The sequence below is a fragment of the Artemia franciscana genome, chromosome 10, assembly GCF_032884065.1.
Source record: "Artemia franciscana chromosome 10, ASM3288406v1, whole genome shotgun sequence".
Classification (NCBI taxonomy): domain Eukaryota; kingdom Metazoa; phylum Arthropoda; class Branchiopoda; order Anostraca; family Artemiidae; genus Artemia; species Artemia franciscana.
This window is the reverse complement of record NC_088872.1, coordinates 38,875,336-38,894,932: the sequence shown is the minus strand read 5'-3', so window position 1 is coordinate 38,894,932 and position 19,597 is coordinate 38,875,336. Positions and strand designations below refer to the sequence as shown.

The 19,597-nt window shown below is 35.4% G+C and overlaps 1 protein-coding gene across 1 annotated transcript in view; it reads left to right on the top strand.

Moving 5' to 3' along the window:
• The first annotated feature begins 4,995 nt into the window (after positions 1-4,995).
• LOC136032172 (neuroligin-4, Y-linked-like) overlaps positions 4,996-19,597 on the top strand; it is a 63,844-nt gene continuing 49,242 nt past the window's right edge. Inside the window, exons 1-2 of the mRNA XM_065712360.1 lie at positions 4,996-6,016; positions 13,849-13,995. Of these exons, the coding sequence (XP_065568432.1) occupies positions 5,048-6,016; positions 13,849-13,995 (1,116 nt within the window). The 5' untranslated portion in view covers positions 4,996-5,047. The remainder of the gene's footprint in view (positions 6,017-13,848; positions 13,996-19,597) is intronic.

The window sequence follows — 19,597 nt, the reverse complement described above, 5'->3', positions numbered from 1 at the left end:
CAGTGTATAGATTCAAGTATGTAAGTGAATTTTACAATATAAGTGAACAATGGATAAATGGCTCCTAAAAAAAGGCCTCATGAAGATCTGAATCAAATTTCTGGGCCATCAACTTCACAAAATGAAAGTAGTCCTGAACATCTTGTTACTAATGAGCAGCCCAAAGAAGAAAAAATCGAAAGCCTGGGAAATGAATCTAAAAGTAAAAAGGAAATACAACGATTTGTACTTAAAGTTAGGTTTTACTTGGGCTGGAAGCTCAGACGAGCCTAATCCACAATGCGTTGTTTGTTCTGAAATTTTATCAAACAATTCTATGAAACCATCTATTTTAAAACGTCATATTGAAACCAAACATAGGAATTTATTTAAAAAAGAGCTATGTTTTCTTTCGCAGAACAAAATGAAACTGCTGTAAAATCTTCTTACAAAGTTAGTCATTTGATTGCGAAGGCTGGTAAAAACCTTACTATTGGCAAAAATCTAATCTTCCCTGCCCCAGCACAAATTGTTTCTTGCATGTTTGAAGAGAAAGAGGCAAAAATAATTTAAACAATTCCATTGTCAAACGATACAGTTTCAACCTGAATTAATGATATGGCATATGACAAAAAAAGAACAACTTGTCGGAGCAATTCGAGGTAAGTCCTTGCTTTGGTATACAACTTGATGAAACACGGAGCTGGCATAGCCCAACTAATCGTTTTTTTACGTGGAATTTTCAAGATGAAATATTTGAAGATATTCTATATGTAAGATACTTAAAACAACGACAAAGGTGAAGATATTCTCAAATTGTTATATTATTTTTTTTCCTAAAACCAGCTCGAGTGGAAAAACTGTGTCAGTGTGCATGGATGGTGCTATGACTACGAGCAGTCACATCACAGGTCTTGTAGGCCATATTTTAAATTTTCATCTGAGTGTAAGTTCACTTATTGTGTTGTCTTCGCCGAGAGGCTTTGGTGGCTACGAACCTCCCTGGTGAACTTAAAAGATGTTCTTGATTCAGAATGTCAAAACTGTGAACTTCATAAAAACTAGGCCTCAAAAATCTTGTCGTTTTAAAATTCTATGCTAGGAAATGGGGAGCCGCCATGATAGCTTATTGTTGGATATTGAGGTATGATGGCTTTCTTGGGGAAATTTTCTGTCTCGTGTATTTAAACTCCACAAAGAATTACATTTTTTTTTTACCGGACAGAAATCCCAGGTCTCTTCTTTATTTACTGATTTTGATTGGCTTTTGAAGTTGGGTTATTTGATTGATATTTTTGAAAACTGAACTTCTGGAATTTATCAATGCCGGGCAGAATTTCTGATATTTTTAATGTAGAAAAGAAAATTAATAGTAAAAAGGATCACTCTCTGGGAAAAACCAATAGAAAATAACAACTGCGAGCCGTTTGAAATATTATATGCATTTTTGCAAGATAATGAGAAAATCATATCAGATTTTACTAAACTCATGACTCAAATGATCCAAGATTTGAACGCATTGAAGGTCTGCATCTTTTTTGATGCAGATCTTTCCATTTTTGGAGAAGCAGTTAGACTGAATACGTGGTCCAGACTCGGTACCAGACCGAGTCTACGGGAAGTATTTATTGGTCCTTCTTACTTTCAGACTGTTATTTCTGCGTACTTCTATAATATCACGACCTTTTCACAATTGCCACTAATTCCATAGTTTCTTTAACCTCAATCTTACTCAGCTGTGATAATTCATCCTCCCCCAACAAAAACAAGAAAAAAAGTTAAAATAAATGGGAATGTAAAAATAAATGCTAAAAAGCGTTCTACACCATATCTGCCTATATTTTTGAATTTAAGTAGAATATTTCGGAATATCTCCTTTTTTTCATTATTGATTATTCGCCACACTGTCTCTTTGCTGTCTCTTTGGCTGCTCAATTTCAAATGCGATGGGAATTTTCTGCATGGGGCGGGGGAATTCTCCACGCGATGAAATTTCCCTGGGCGATTTTCAGGGAGGAATTTTTCTGTGCTTATTTCGTGTGGATGGAAGAATTTTCCGGGGGGAGGGATCTAGCCGTGTGTGGGTTATTGTGGGAGAAGAATTTTGCCTGGGTATAATATTGCCTAGGCCTAGGTATTATTCTTAAGTATTATTTGAGGTATTTTTTTCTTAAGTTTTAAATTTACTTAGGTATTATTTTCTTAAGTTTTGTAACATCAGTGCTGGAAGTTTGTTTATAATGTGAGTTTCTAATTTAGTTATTGTTATTATTTTTTTCTTTGTGTTTTAATCTGTAGTGTGTTTGTTTGTGTGTGTGTTATGTTTTAAAAAACGTAAATTTTCCCCTTTTTATCGCACTTTTCTTCTTTTTTTCTGTTGAGAAAAGCTCCCGGACGTGGGGCCGAAATATTCTCATATATATATATATATATATATATATATATATATATATATATATATATATATATATATATATATATATATATATATATATATATATATATATACATTTTTAATTATTTTGTAAATTTAGTTTAATTTTTGTTCATTGTTTTATTGAAATTAAAACCCGTTTTTTCTTCCTTAATTTTTCGTCTCATGAATAATTAGCTGCACTGCATAAAGGAGAAAAAGTTTAATCAAACACAAAGTATATGAAATTAAAGCACATACATAATGCTTATAATGTACCAAACGATAATTTTTAGAACTGCTAGGTACTGAAAAAGAAAATGAATTGCGATATATATCTCGAGGTGAAAGCGTGGTTAACATTTTCAGGAAAAGAGAATTGGAGAAATAAACAAAAAAAAACCCAAACATTATTTTTGTATACTCGGTAAATGTCATGGGCAGTAGAACCCCAAACCCTCAAAATAGCAAAAAGTTCCTAAAAACGAATATATTCCATTTTACCCTCGAAACCATCACCACTTCAAATCCAAGGCCTGATTATAGAAAATAAAAGAAAAGAAAATGAGCTAGAGTATGGTACCTACCTGTTATAGCGAACACATTTTGTTCTTGATCTGTAATGAAACCGGTTTTCAGTGTCCACTCGGATATAATCAGCTTAGCCTGAGCGAGAAAAACGGTATTTTTGCAGGTATATTTTAATCAAACATTTAATATGTAGTGGTGGTTTGGTATTCAATATAATGCGTTCTGGGCGGCCTGATTTCCATAATTCTCCGTTTTAGTCTCCATAGTTTGTTACTAAATATAACAATTTCATCGTATTTTCAATTGAAAAAATGATTGCGAACTTCCATTTTTTCTTTCTAATTTTTTTGTTTAACTATTCTAGTTAATTAAAGCAAATTCACCGAATTCCTGCTCAAGGTAATAAATAATGTACGATAAAGCATTTTCTTTCAACTATTTGCTTAAACAGAAATTTTAGGGTAGTATTTTTAATTCACTTCATTGGACAGAAATAGGTTCAACGTTTTCAACAATATGCTCTTAAAACACACTGTGGGGAAATAAATAGGCCTGTTTTAAGTTTTGCATCGACGCCGTTTATTTTACTTTTTTTTCATCTATCAGTTAAATTTCGATCGGTGTAACCTTGATTTTTGCAAACAAAACTTTTTGTAATTACTATACAAACTTTCTAAAACACCTATCTTCCAAAACTGTTATGTTTTCTGAAACGGAAGAAACTAAAAAAAAAAAATAAATCGCTAAGGTAACGAAAATAACTTATTTACCGTTAATAGATTGTTGATTTAAATGCTTACTTGTGAAATAAATAAGGAAGTTCCCTGAAAAACTCAAATCTCCAAAATTCGTATAGGTTTTTAAAAAGGAAAAAACGATTCGTTTTTTAAGTATTCTGTTATTTCATTAGTTCTTTTTTGCACTAAATTTGTTTTTAATTTATAACTAATGTATCAAACTACTAGAGGTGCTAGCCTTCAAATAAAAAGTTTTTTCTTTTAAAATTCTTGGTTGGTGCAAACTTGCGAATTTTCCCCATTTTTTTCTCTCGAACATTGTGTGAGACACAATTCAAACTGAATTTTTAATTATTAATATTGAAAAACGGGCTTTATTTTAATTGTTCGGCAATGGTGAAACGGATGGTTGAAAAATGATGTTATTCTAAGGTCCCTCAACCATGAATCCCGGGAACCATAGAGTACTGGTAAAGGTCTAAGGGCCTCCAGGACATATATTCAGCTACAATAAGATGCAATGAAATTACATGCGTCCGAAAGGAAAACACGAGGTATAAACGATACCTTTGGTAAAACTGATTGTACTTATCGCTTATATAATAAACAGTCGAAAAGGGAACTTTTGATAAAGCTAATGAAATAAAATTTTTCGTTATAATAAGAATTTTGGGAAAGAGTCTACAGCCTAAATAAAAAACTCGAAACACATTTTCAATATACTCCCTCAATCTATTCCCTGCTTATAGGGCACTAATAATTGCCTTAACTTTCTTTTTTTAAGGTCTAGTTTAGAGTCGTTTTCTCTTCAATTACAGAAAACCCTTACCTTCAAAGTTAGAACCCATTTTCATTGAATATTTCAAACCTTACAATTTTCAAGGCCCATGTTTGGGATAGAGATTCTTTCTGAAAGGATAGTTCGTATCGCACAAAATGCTCAAAGCTCGTTACAAATCACTTTTCTGGAGGAAGAAAGGAAAGCATTGGTAAATAAACGGATTTTCAGGCTTTAATTTGAATTTTATGATATCATTCAGAAGTTTCCTTTACCTAACTAAACAGTTTTCCGAATTAGGGAAGTATTCTATGCTATAATATGACCATATTTTATAGAAATTTCTTGTTTATAGCATTTAGTCTATGGGTTTTACAAACTTAATACTAAGAAAACTATGCTGTTCTTTTCCCATCAGCGAAAAATATTCTAAAAGCTATTTATTGTCGAGCGATCAACAGAAAACAGACAAGTCAATCCTGCAAGGCAACGCTGCTCAAAAGCCCTCCCACATACTCCTCTTTTAAAAATCTAATCACGTTTTCAGATGATAGTGTAACCGAAAGTTACGTCAAATTCCAATTTTTGCTAGTATGTAGTTTGTTAGTAATGAAGCCAAGATTAAAGAATATTATCCTTTGTGTTTTAGTATTTCACAAATCAGTGTGTCAGGATTCCAGACCTTACGGTAGTTTTCATTTTGAAAGTTTAAATAAAAATGATAGCGCAGTCCCAAATGTGTATTATGGAAGTTATAATGTTAATGGTAATGTTCAAACCAGCCCAGTGAGAAATGTAGACGTAGAAAAAATTCGAAACTTCCCTGCAAACACTGATTATAAAGGGGATATCCGTATTGGAGGCATTTTGCAAGGTGGTAGTGAATCAAGATTTGCAGTTGATAATAGTGATTATTTCGGTAATCGTATACCAGTTTCAACAAATACAGAAAAACCATTAGAGAGGCAAGTGCAACTCCCTGAAGTGAATTATAATCAACGAGTAAATGCCTGGAATAGCTTAGGAACAAGGACTGCGGGGATAGGGCCATGGAATAGACCTGAATCTGCGTATGGTGACCTTCCACCACAAGATCCTCCAGCATATAACCGGGACATTGGCCGTGTAAATGACTGGGATATTCGCCAAGAACGAGTTAATGAACGAGAACGAAACTGGGATCAAAGTAGAAATGTAATTTCTAACAATCAGCCAATTAGGCCCAATATCAATAATCCCCTTTATGGACCCGGTTATTACAATCCATATGGACCAAATAGCCCTTTCGGTCCGAATCAAAGGCCTAAGCTACCTGCATGTGGTGTTTGGGAGGAATGGAGACCCGATTTGATGGGAATGTGTAGACCAGAATACATGCAAACAGTTCAAGGTCGAGATGTGTTTGTAACAACTCCATATGGGAAAGTTCGCGGGTTCTCTGTGACCCTTTATGATGGTCCTGGTGTACATCCGGGAAATAGGCCAGGAGACTTGCACACGGGCAAACCTCACAAGGACATCAGTGTGTTTCTTGGAATTCCCTATGCACAGCCCCCAACTGAAGAAGGAAGGTTTAGAGTAAGTTTTACCTCTCCGTTTTAGGATTTCACTTAAGTATTAAATTACTTTTTTGGTATATGTTTTTCTCAGAAAATGTCCGAACAATTTGAAATGCATCAAGGGTACCCACAAGGGAGGCAGGGACCTTATGCCTTCAAAACCAAAATTTTAAAAACTAGCGAAATTTGTGACGTTTGGGAAAGAAATTGACATAATTCCAACAACCATTAACATTTTATTTAGGTTTCCCCTGGCGGAATTTCTCCAAGTGCCTTTAAATAGCCTAGAACTTATTGTGTAAGAAAAACTATGCTGCTTAACTGGGTGGTTGATGATTGGAATGGAAATTTGTTTTTGGGTGTCAGTCTTTAAATATAAATACGTTTTAAAATTATGGTAGTAACAAAATGCTGGTGAAAAGTCAGTATTGCGTATGTACTTTTCACCAACAATTTATGTATAGCCTACCATTTTGTCAAATTTTGTCTCTGTATTTCTATTAATTTGAAAAATAAGAAGATAAACGAATTTTTCGTTCAAAATCACCGCAAATGGGTTATAGACGATGTATTCCATCGATGCTCGTAATTTTGGTAAATATTGAGCAGTTTGCATAAATGACCAACGAATAAAGTTAACCTAACACTTGAAGCCTTTTTAATGCTCTTTCCGAATATGATAATCGTTTTTTGTCTCAAAAATTCCATTATAAGCCCTTTACGGACCCTAGAAGATGATAACTTTTTCTCTTATTTTAGATACGGCTTATATACCTATGTTAGCATCACTCTTGGTGAAACCGGTTTACCCGTAAATTAAATCGGCAGTTACAAAATCGAGAATAAAAAAAAACACATGTGATATATAATATGGGCAATATATTTGGAAAAGGCTAGGTTAGGTTAAGGTTGAATTTGAGACAAATCATTTACGTTTGGAGAGAGGATAAAAAAGGCACCGAGTGGTATGTTCACTTTATTCGTAAGTCATTTCTGTTAAAAGCTCAATTTTTATCTTTAATTTTTTGGAACGATGCATGGAACCAGCTCGTTCTACTAGTCTGCTACAAGCTTAGTTAGCTTGTGCGCGTTATCAATGCTAAGTCCCACTCATTCAAAAATTACGCCTTTTCGAATTTACGACAAGTTTTACAGCAACTTACCTTAATTTCTTGGAAAAGTTAAATAAAATGTTACATCTTTCCTCCCTTTAGTAAAGTCGACAAAGTCATATGATTAACAAAAATCAAAGGAATGCAGCTAAAGGTACTGGCAATGTAGCCGCATGAATTTTAGGGGATGTCTGGTCTACCCCCCCTCCTGATGCGGGTGCCGTCGCTCGTGAGGACAATGATTACGTTGACAATTTCGACTGACAATTTTTTCCTCAACCAGGAAGTCGCAACATTGATTAATCGCACCTCAGAAATGACAAGGTTGAGAAAGTCACTTTTAAACAACCTTGACTTTGGCAATGTAAAGTTTTTAGTGAAAATTCGTATACCCGATATTAGGCCTGCTTAGATCTGGTTTTGCCTAAATACAGCAGGGTTTTACGAAAAGAAACTGCAAAAGATGTTTACAATTTGTTTCTATCTGTTGAAAATAAGGGCTATGCCTACTTGCTGCCTGCAGGGTTACCACTCCTAGTGATTTATCATTATTTCTAGTGATTGTTTCTTTTGTCTAGATAAAAAATCACTAAATCACCACTTAAATCACTAGATTATTGAAGGACATAACTAAAGCAACCAAACAATCTATAAAATCTTGTATTTTTTCCGTCATGGGGCAACGCTGACTGCCCTTAATTGGCAGATAGTTGGGAAATTGATTACATTCTTGGGATTCAATCCTTAATAATCGCCTGGGATGGAATTTTGAAGTACTTACTTCCACCCCCTCCTCCTTCAAAGGGACTGACATTTGATGGGCTTTTACAATCTCTGTATCATACAAGTGAAATCTTGAGAAATAGATCTACTGCTCAAATCAGCAACAAGGAAAATGGTATGAGTCTCATAAATTTGCTCAATCCTGATTTATAAGGTTTTAAGCATTCAAATATCTATTTCTTATATTTAGGACTGATGTCATGGTATGGCTTAAAGTTCTGCTGAAGTAATAGGAATTGCCTCTGCAAAACACACTGAAAACCCAAATTAAGGCAATTTTTCGGTCAAAATTATTTAGGTATAGACGTCATTAATGCTATCTTCTAAGACCTCGCAATAAGCGAAGGGTCGAGAGAGTAGTTTGATTATAACTTCCTCGGCTAGGCTATGTTTTTAACACTGTATTCATTCCTGAATGTACATTCGCCCAACTCAGCTAGTTTCCGAGATTGCATATTTAACTATTTTTATAAAAAAAGATACTTTTGTATTATAGTGACCACACTCAAGAAGTGAAATTAGGTTAATCATAATGAATTATACCAAAATATGATAAAAACATAATACTTTAGTAACAAAATTATTGAAATTACAACAGATAATTATAAAAAGCAGGTGGCCCAGGACGCATTAAAGACCTAACCAAATCGACTCTATATATTCAATATTTAATTAAAATATACATGCTTAGTAGTTAATCTCTTCCAATATAAGCTAATTATCTCCGAGTGCACACAGAAAAAGCGGTTTTACAATAGATCAAAAACAACAGTGGGGTCGCTATAACACATAAATACTAAAAAAATTGTAGTTCCGCCCCCGGAATAATTTTTACATAACTAAGCAAGTGCATTGCTGTTGGTCAAAGGAATTTCTTTCTGCTCCGGGGGACAGCCTCCGATCCAGTCTCCTTGCTTCTAAAGTATTATCTACGAAGTAACTAAGCGTGTAACTTCTTGACTAAGGGTATATGAATGGATCCCTCCGAAAAAACAAACTATTCTGCAAGTTACAAAATAGATTAAAACAACGAATTCGTAATATCAAGCGTAATAAGCAAGGTTCTTCCAAGAACAATAAAGAACAGCCTAAAATCTTCAAAGGAGCAGAAAATGAATGCTATGCGAAATGCAGTTTAAAGTGAACATCAATTAATCCAATAAAACCAATTTAAAGTGAAAAGCGAATACGCTGAAAATGTGTATTGCGATTTTCATCAAGCTTCCTTTAATTTTAGGCGGTGTTTCTCCTATTTCAAAAATCAGGAAAATTTTCTCAGGCTCGTAACTTTTGATGGTAACACTAAACTTGATCAATCCTATATGTTTCGCTTACTTACTGTTCGTTACCACAAACTGTTTGATAATAATAATATTTTCTTACTGAAAATATGGAGAAACGTTAAAAACTCAATACGAGCAGTACCTACTCCGTATATGCGGGGCTGCCCCCTTCTCAGTAACCCTCTCTTCACGCTAAAGTTTTTTTTAGTATTTTTCATAAAAGGTTCGATTCTAATTTAACGGTCCTTCTGCTTCAGAAATCGTTCTTAAAGAGCTGGAACGAAAGTTCGAGTTTTAGCGTCTCAGGAAATCCACCCCCCCTCCTTCCGTGAAAAATCCTTTTTTCACGAATAAATTCTGGATAGAAAGTTCCTCCCACGTAAAATTCTGCCCTTAGGAAATTACCTCGGGTAATTCCATCCTCGCTGTGAATTCTCCCCAGAAAATTTTTCGCTTACGATTCCACCTGAAAAATACTCCTCAGCATACTTTCATTTGGAAAAGGATTTTTTTAATTTGATCTCTGATCGAATTTCAGGTTATGGCGGACTGTGTGTAAAATATTTTCTGGAAAACTCTTCCAACCAATGAAAAGTTTCCCCCGCAGAAAATCTTCCTATGGAGAATTTCTCCTGGTGATACTTCCCCCTCGAAGAATTTCTTCCGTAGGAAATCCCCCCCCGCGTAAAAGTTCCCCAGAGAATTCCAAACCTTGCTGAAAATTACCGTTGAAATTCCCCCAGAGCATCTCCACATGTAAAATGGGGCTGCCAACGAGAAAGTAAGACAAGTAAAACAAATGTGTCATATGAATTCTGGAAAATTTCGACCACATAAACTTTCCTTTGGAAACCTCATCCTTGCAAACTTCCACCCTGGTGGAAATTTCTCCATGTAGATAATCCATCGTCAGAAAATCCCCCTGAAACATTTCAGTATACTTTGGAAGTATACTTACCAAGTATTACTTCCCAATAAAAAACATTATACGTAATCATTAAGCAAATTTCAATGGCCTTTTCTCGTGGCGCTCTGGGGGTTTGTTATCCCCAAAGACACAGTTATTGAACCTTTGAATTAGACTGAACAAATTGACTATCTCAAACAATTTGATCAGATGACTTGGGAGAGGGTGTGGGAGGGGGCTAACTGCCCTCCATTTTTTTGGTCACTTAAAAATGGGACTACAACTTTTAATTTTCAAATGAGCCCTTTCCCAAATTTTCTAAGACTGTTGGTTCGATATGGCCACCCCTGGGAAGGAAAAAAAATAAAAAAAATAAAATACAAAGTTTTACAATTTTAAAGATGGGAGGTTGAAATCTCCACAGTTGGGTTCTATGATACGCTGAATCTGATGGTACAATGTCCAATAAGATTCTTGATTTTTTGGGATATTACCAACCGTTTTGGAAAATCATACAAATTTTCTCAGTTTCATAGCTTTTGATGGGTAAACGTTAAGCTTAATGAATTGTATATATTTAACATCAGCATAAAAAGCCAACGTTTTTGATGTATCTATTGTTATCAAATTCTGTTTCTTAGAGTTCTGTTTTCCATTGCCCCGAGTCGCTCCTTACTTACAGTATGTTACTTCGAAGTGTTTGACTCTAAACATATAAAATTCTAGGTCTATTGGCTTCTAAATAACCAAAAAAGTTGGAGGGCACCCAGCCACTTTCCATGGCCTTTTCCCCCAAGTTCTACCGACCAAATTTTTAGATAGGCATTTTGTACTGTATAATCGAAAGGTCCAATATCTATGTCTTTAGGGATGACATGACCCCACAGTTCCCGGAGGAACGGAGCCAGCAGTGAAATTCACCCTTGGTTTACATATAGTATTTGCTACTGGTAAGCATACATAAGTTTTTCCAGGTGGTTAGATTTTATGGGGATTGATCTCTACGGGGAGAATATTTCATTTGGATGGAAGTTTCCGCAAATGAAGTTTCGGGGATGAAAGGGGGGAGTTTTTGGAGAATTTGCAATTTGAGGAGAATTTGCAAGAATTCATATACAAAACTCTTTTATTTGGTTTACTTTCAATTAGGAGTCTTTTTTCAAATGAAAATATGCTAAGGAGTATTCTTAAGGCAGAATCGTAAGTAAGAAATTTTCTGGGGTAATAATTGTCCGGGGTAATATCTCGGAGGAAGAATTTTACGTGTGTGGAACTTTCTATGGAGGATTTATTCGTAAAAAGAGAATTTTCCACGGTGGGCGGAGGGTGTCCTAGGGTAAACTGAAAGCGATCAGAAATTAAATAAAAAAAAAACAAGTAAGGAACAAGATTAAACTGTACCTTTTACTTTGGAAACTATTTACTTTGGATTATTTAGTAGCTATGTCGGACCCCCCCCCCCCAACTCTCAGTTGTACATGAGTTATTACTATGACTAAAAAATTCATAAAGTTCCAAGGAGTGCAATCATCAGTGACCAGCATTTCAAATAGCCTCAGAGATAACGATCCTTTATCACTAAATATGTATCATACTTCCTCTTAGTAATGTAACCACGTATCAATGTTCTTATTTTGTTTTGTAACATAACCTAATTAAGGCTAATGTATTTCGACTTTCCTGATAAGTTAAATGGAAATTCGAATGTTCATCTCTCCAGTTAGAAATAAAATATAAAGGAGCTTCAATGGAAAATCAAAACTACAAACTAGAGTCGTATTGCAGGAAGCGATATCGGATGGCAGGTACGTATTGCAGTAATAAATGATGATACGATGAAAAAAAAAGAAATTGGATTCCTTGAACTCAAAACTTTGATTCAACGAATTCTTGAAGTAAGATTGAAAATTAAAAGCATGTGTCCAATCGGAAATACCTTTTTGAAGCTGGATAAAAGTAAAGCTGTTTCATAATCCCCTCCCCCCGCAAATAAGATTGAACAGCTCCGGTAGTCACAATTATTTGAATCGCTTTGGTTTAATATAGAGAATTTTGAACTCACTTTTTGGGTTTTTATATGTCATACAGCTCTCGGTGGTATCCAGTATTCTCAGTATTCAATAACCATAGAAATGTAACTAAAATAATTGTGGTTTAACTACGAATTTAGAATATGATACTATGCCAAATCAAATGTGTTTCTTATTTATTCGCATGACATGGTGCAGTGAAATCTTGAAAGACCTGGAAAATTTTCCGCAATCTTGAGGTTTTCCTTATAAAGTAGGTGTAACCAACAGAGGCTAGGTGTTTACCCTCCAGGAAAAAACACCTGCACAAAATACCCTCCTCTTCTGAAAATACCCCCTCCCCACGGCTGGTTTGTCTCCAATCCCTTTCGACTTATTAAGAAGAACCAGAACTCTCAATTTATGATCGAAAGAGCACCCTCCGAAGTTTCTACGACCATGATCCGGAGGTGGGGGATGAGTCTCACTCCTTTACGGAATACATTCTGCTCATTTTGGGGTTAAATGTTACTCTTTACTATCATAATAACAAGAAATATTTCCGGAAATCAAGAGGGAATAAATATCAATTTCGGATTTTATTATGCGTTTTTAAAGTTTTTTACCCCCCCCCCCCCTGCCCGAAAAATAACCCCCAAACAAAAGTCTTGGGTACGGCCCTGGGGATTATACTTCAATTTCTACTTCCACCCTCTCCTCGTCTAAACGCCGACTCGCGAACTAACCAACCCAAATAACAATGTTTTTATGCATAAAATGGCGTTAATTAGTTTTGTGCTTATCTTATTAGAGTAAAACACAGTTTTTCAGGCGCAGAAAAAAACTACATAAGTATGCATAAAGAACAATTTATGATAAACACATATAAACGTCTTTATTCTGAGCCATTCCTAATGTTAGTGGTGTCCGGGGAAAAATTAATTACAGTGCTCCACTCCCAACTCAAATATAAGCAGAAAAAGCTGAATCAAAGTGAAAATTTGATCTTATTGGGTGACCCCCGGCTGCAGCGCCACCCATCATCGATGGCGCGCGGGGCATCTGCTCCGATTGCCCTATCCCCCCTTTAAATGGGTCTGCCTATAATTACATGAGTAATAGCATATGCACGTGCGAACTTAAAAAAACTTCAAGAATTATTCACTTGTCTTTCAAAAATACTGCGTTGTGATTTTTGTTTCATTCAATTTCGATATCTGTATTCAACTGCAGCCTTTTCATTAGCCTCTCTGTGTCTTCTCTTAATTGACTCTTTCTCTTTTCTTGAATAAGAAATTTAAGATCACATAGCAGGAGAACAGCTTCAGATGAGTTGTTGCTCATGGTTTTCCGGGAGGCATCGTGAAACCAGCTAATAAGATTCCAAACAAAACGTCGGTTCGGTTTTATCAATGAAACTAAAAAATGCGCAGACCAAGCCGGAAGTAGTTCGAGGAAGCAGTAGTTGTTAAGAAGTTAAAATCAGAACCTTTCATGGGAATGCCCATTCTCACAACTTTTGAAATCAAACGATTTTCCATATCACTGAGGCCATAAATGTAAGTTTAGTGTTCCCTAACTTTCTGTGCCCGCGCTAGACAGGCATTCCGGATCACGGGAACAAATTTAATGGTGGAACCAAATGTTTCCCCCGCTTGTGCCAGGGTTTCTCTTTTGCACGAGTTCCGGTATAGGCAGTTTATCTGTAGTAATGGTTATTAGGATTTTTTTTTAATTTATTTATCATTTTTTTTTAGCCTCCAAGAGCAGCAAAGGCGTGGAGCCTTTGGGATGCCACAGACTTTGGCCCAGCCTGTCCTCAACCAATTCAGTATGTTGGAACATCCAAAGGAATTAGATCTATGAATGAAGACTGTCTATACCTCAATATTTTTACGCCAACGGTAAGCATTTATATTGTTCGTATAATAATCTGAATATGTGAAATAGTTAAGAGAGGTTTATTTTAAATCATCTATGTTTCAAAAAGGTTTGTTTGATAAAACAAAAAGAATGTAAAAATAAATAAGAAACCAAGAAAACGAGGTTTATTTTCAGCCGTAGTTGAAATAAGGGCGAAAGCGAATTGTAGTTTCTTCAACTGGTTGAAAATCACACTCATTTTCTTGGTTTCTTATTTATTTTTATTTTTTTTTTTTTTTATCAGGCACCGTGTAAAGCCAGTGTGGTCTTAGATCGTATTTTCGAAGAGAGTTGTTCGATTGTTTTGTTTATTTGCTTAAGTTAAGTTAAATTTTCTGATTTTGATGGCAATTAAATGAAACATACAAGCTTTTTGAACTGCAAGTAAGGAGTGACATTACAACTTAAAACGAACAGAAATTATTCCGTATATGAAAGAGATTGTCCCCTTCTCAAAGCCCCACTCTTTACGCTTAAGTTTGACTCTTTGTCACAACTCTACTTTTTAAAACAGTAAAAAAAAACTTTAGCGTAAAGAGCGTGGCGTTGAGGAGGGTACAACCTCCTTCATATATGGAAAAATTTCTGTTCGTTTTAAGTTTGAAGGTCGCTCCTTACTTGCAGTTATAAAAACTTGTTTTTTATTAATTCCTGAATGTTATTGAATTAATCTATGTTTTGATTTCAGCTCACCGCACATGAATAAATAAAACGAAATTTGCATATTTTTTTGCTAAATGGCTTTCTCATAGTTTTGATCGGACGATTTTGAGAAAAAGAGGTGGATGAGGAGGCCTAGTTGCCCTCCGAATTTTGGTTACTTAAAAATGCAACTAGATCTTCTTTTTTTACGAACGTTTTGTTAGTAATAAACATGCGTACCTTACGAATTAGCTTACGTAACGAACTTCTATATTTGTTTATTTTTATTACATTTATGAGGAGGTTTGCCCCCTCGTCCATACCTCGCTCTTTACACTAAAGCTTGAATTTTGTCCCAAATCTTTAAGAACGACCCCTGAATCACAAAGGCCGTAGAATAAATAGTTAAAATTATCAAAAATACTTTAGCGTAAAGAGCAAAGTATTTTAGAGGTGACGAACCCCCTTATATACTTAATATTTTATGTTCGTTTTAAGTTTTAATGCTGCTCATTACTTCCTGTTGAAAAAAATTATTTATTTTCTGTTTTTTTTAATAATGCTAGATTATTAATTTTTTAATAATGCTCCCCTTCATGTAAATTTTCTTCTCTCATAATAAATTCTTCTATGGAAATATCCTCCCACGTAAGCCCCTCCCCTTGCCCACCCCCAACCCAATGCGAAAAAGTCCCCCTGAAAACGTCTGTACACTTCATAATAACCATTACTATATGAAAACAATGGTCAAAGTTTGCATCTTGCAGCCCCTCCCCCAGGGACTGTGGGGATTAAGTCGCCCCCAAACTCATAGTTATTAGTTTTTCGACTAAGCTGAACAGAATGGATATCTCAAAATTTTGATCCGGTGACTTTGGAGAAAAAATGACTTTGAATTTTTTTTCTGTCTTGGAGAAGGGTCTAAACTTACTTAGAATATAGGAAAATTATCCTTTTTGAAGGAATTTCTACACATTTTCAATGTATTTTCAATCCAAAAAATTGTACAAAAATTTCAAAAATTTTATTCGGTAGATTGATAGAATTGAACCTTAGCTATAGAATAATAGTAAAATTTTACCTTTTATCATTGGTTCAATAAAACCGTGGAAGAATAACCTACCGAAACTAGCACAAAGAACATATACCTTAAGACCTCATAGAAATTTGGATTGCAAGAGAAGCTCGTGTGCAGAAAGCTCTATCCAGTGATGTGTCTGAACTGAGCACAAGGGGGTGTCTAATAAGTCAGGGGCGGTTGCAATTGAACTTATTGATTCCAATGGATCTTTATAGGTTTTTACTTTAGACTTATGTTGAGTATGCTAAAACTTTGATGAGGGGCGTCAGACCATCATAAATAGAGTCCTTAGCCCCTTCACTTCCCCCCTGGTCACTTGCAATGACAACTCCTAGCAGAAAGGTAGATATATGAAACTTGTATAGAGGAAATCACGCAAAGGTTTTTAATTTATTTTATTTGAGAACTAAAGAGGGTAAGTGGCCCCACCAAAACCTCCCATCCCTCCCACTGCCAAACTATTTGGAAATGTATGCATTTTGATCCTCAAATGACTTAGTAACGCGAAATAAATTTCAATTTGTATCATTTGAGGCAAATTGAGCACGTAGCCCCTCCAACAGCTCCTTCCCATCTCTAGATTTTCAGCAAAAAGGTTGGCAGGTTTTCCGCACCAGTCGACTGGACATTTTTTGGACATGCATCTTGCATCAATGGCCATAAAGATGACAGTTTTAGATTATTAGGCTTTGGAGACCCGGCGCTATCTGGTTTTATAGTTTCCTAGTTCAGGATTTTCTCCTCTATCACGGAGAGTGAACTGTAGCCATAATCCATGAAGCATATTCGTTTTCGGAATGAAGAGTTAAGTCTATTGGTAATCGAGGTGCTAATTACTCTCCCTTTTCTTCGTTTACAATATACTCGGAAAGCAAGTCGTCCTTGTCTGGGTTGGGGGGATGTCATAAATAAAAATTTAAAGGAAATGGGAGCTTCCTGGGAGGATGCAAAGAGGGAGGCTTGAAAAGATTAGGTCGTAGGAGGAGCGTGCGTAGCTGTGTTGGCCTCAGGTGGCTTGGTGCTGCAGTGAGTTATTAGTAGTAGTAGTAGTAGTTACAGTAGGAAATGTGTCTTCATGCAAGTGGGGTTACGGAACAATTGCCAACAACTAGCCAAAAGGGGTCGCTTCGCGGACCTCTTGGCTCGTAAAAAGTCTGCTTTTTGGGCTTGTATCACCTCTTTCCGTTCGCTTGGGCCTTCAGCTCACGCAATAATGGCACTCGTATATGCTGAATTTAATCAGGTAATTTTTGTCAATATCTCTATCCTTTTCGGGAAGGGGGGTTCCCCTTCTTCTTTTTTTGAAAATGAAGCAAATTTTCTTAGTGGGATTTAAGGGAGAGGTAGCCCATCTTTCAATTGTGGTAATTTCTATCAAACAGTTCGTGGTAACGAACTGTAGTAAGGAGCGACCTGGCTCAATAGTAAGCGAAACTCTAAATAATAGAATTTCGATGCTAAAATATACATCAAAAGAATCGGATTTTCATGCTGATTTTAAATATATAAGTTTCATCAAATTTGGTCTTTGTCATCAAAAGTTACGAGCCTGAGAAAATTTGTCTTATTTTAGAAAATAGGGGGAAACACCCCCTAAAAGTCACTCAATCTTAACGAAAATCACACCATCGCATTCGGCGTATCAGAAAACCCTGTATCAAAATTTTCAAACTCCTATCTACAAAAATGTGGAATTTCGTATTTTTTGCCAGAAGACAAATCACGGGTGCGTGTTTATTTTATTTTTTATTTGTTTTTTTTTCTTTTCCCCAGGGGTCATCGTGTCGACCAAGTGGTCCTAGAATGTTGCAAGAGGGCTCATTCTAACGGAAATGAAAAGTTCTAGTGCCCTTTTTAAGTGACCAAAAAAATTGGAGGGCACCTAGGCCCCCTCCCACGCTCATTTTTTCTCCAAAGTCAACAGATCAAAATTTTGAGATAGCCATTTTGTTCCGCATAGTCAAAAACCATAATAACTATGTCTTTGGGAATGACTTACTCCCCCACAGTCCCTGGGGGAGGGGCTGCAAGTTACAAACTTCGACCAGTGTTTACATATAATAATGGTTATTGGGAAGTGTACAGTCGTTTTCAGGGGATTTTTTTTTGGTTTTGGGAGTGGGGTTGAGGAGAGGGGGCTATGTGGGAGGATCTTTCCCTGGAGAAATATGTCATGGGGGAACAGAAATTCAATGAAAAGGGCGCAGGATTTTCTAAAATTACTATAAAAAAAAACAATGAAAAAATAAACATGGAAAAGTTTTTTTCAATTGAAAGCAAGGAGTAGCATTGAAACTTAAAACGAACAGAGATTATTACGCATATGAGGGGTTCTAAAAATACTTTAGCATAAAGAGCGAGGTATTTAGGAGGAGATAAATACCTCGCTCTTTATGCTATAGTATTTTTAGTAATTTCAACTATTTATTCTACGGCCTTTGTGATTCAGGGGTTATTCTTAAAGAATCGGCACAAAACTTACGGTTTAGTGTAAAGAGCGAGGTATTAACGAGGGTACAAACCCCCTCATATACATAATAAAAATTTAAGAATATAAAAGTTTGTTACGTAAGTTAATTCTTAAGTTACGTATATTTTTTACTAATAAAAAAATTCGTTAAAAATTAAAATTCATAGTTGCCTTATTGTGTAACCGAAAAATTGCATGGCAACTAGGCCTCATTCCCCATCCCTTATTTCTCAAAATCGTCTGATCAGAACTAAGAGAAAGCCATTTAGCCAAAAAAGGAATTAAAATATAAATTTCATTTTAATAATCTATGTGTGGAGAGCCAAAATCAAAGCTGCATTAATTCAAAAACGTTCAGAAATTACATAAAAAACTAGTTTTTCTAACTGAAAGTAAGGAGCGACATTAAAACTTAAAACAAACAGAAATTACTCCGTATATGAAATGGGTTGTCCCCTCCGCAATCCTTCGCTCTTTACGCTAAAGTTTGACTCTTTACTACAATTCTGCTTTTTAAAAAAATTAAAAGCTTTAGCATAAAGAGTGAGGGATTGCGGAGGGGACAACTTATTTCATATACGGAGTAATTTCTGCTTGTTTTAAGTTTGAATGTCGCTCCTTACTTTCAGTTAGAAAAAATAGTTTTTTTTATGTAATTCCTTACAAGTTCGGCTTGTTATGTCACTTTATTCCTGCTCGTTTTAGATTTTAGTATCCTTCTTTAATTTTCTTTGCAGCACCCTTTTTGTTAAAGAATTTTTTCAACGGATTCAAGGAGAATAATCATTTTAAGTTTGATGCATATTCCTGTGAAACAAGCAATTTTGCGACAAGCCTTTAGTTGTAACTCGGACGAAATAACAAGATACATTAGGATTCTTAGTTCCAGATCTATCCATTCACCGAGCCAGAATTACGATATTACATAGACTTTTATTTTAGAAAGCTTGAAATTTAAATATGCTTGAAAGCATAGACTTTTTATTTTAGAAATTCTGAAAGCTTGGAAAGGGGCTTAAACTTTAATTATAATTGAGGTTTAGCAGCAATCGAAGGAGCAATAATTATTAAATCTTTGATTATTGCTTTTCAGCCGAAGTATGGGAGAAAATAAACGTGGTAAAAACTGCGTGTGACTATCGAGATGATTGTGAACAACTTGAAACATTTACTAGCGATTTTGAATAATTTATTTTCTGTATAAAATTTTGCAGCTTGAGAACCAAATCAGACGCTTACAAAAGATCTTAATTGTAATTGATGGAATAGATGGGGAACAAATCTCACGCGTAAAAAGAATAGTTACTTCTTACCTCTGAAGGAACTTTAGTAGAAAATTATTAGGGAGTACACAGTGCATGGATGAGATTCCCCTTTCAAAATAGTGCTT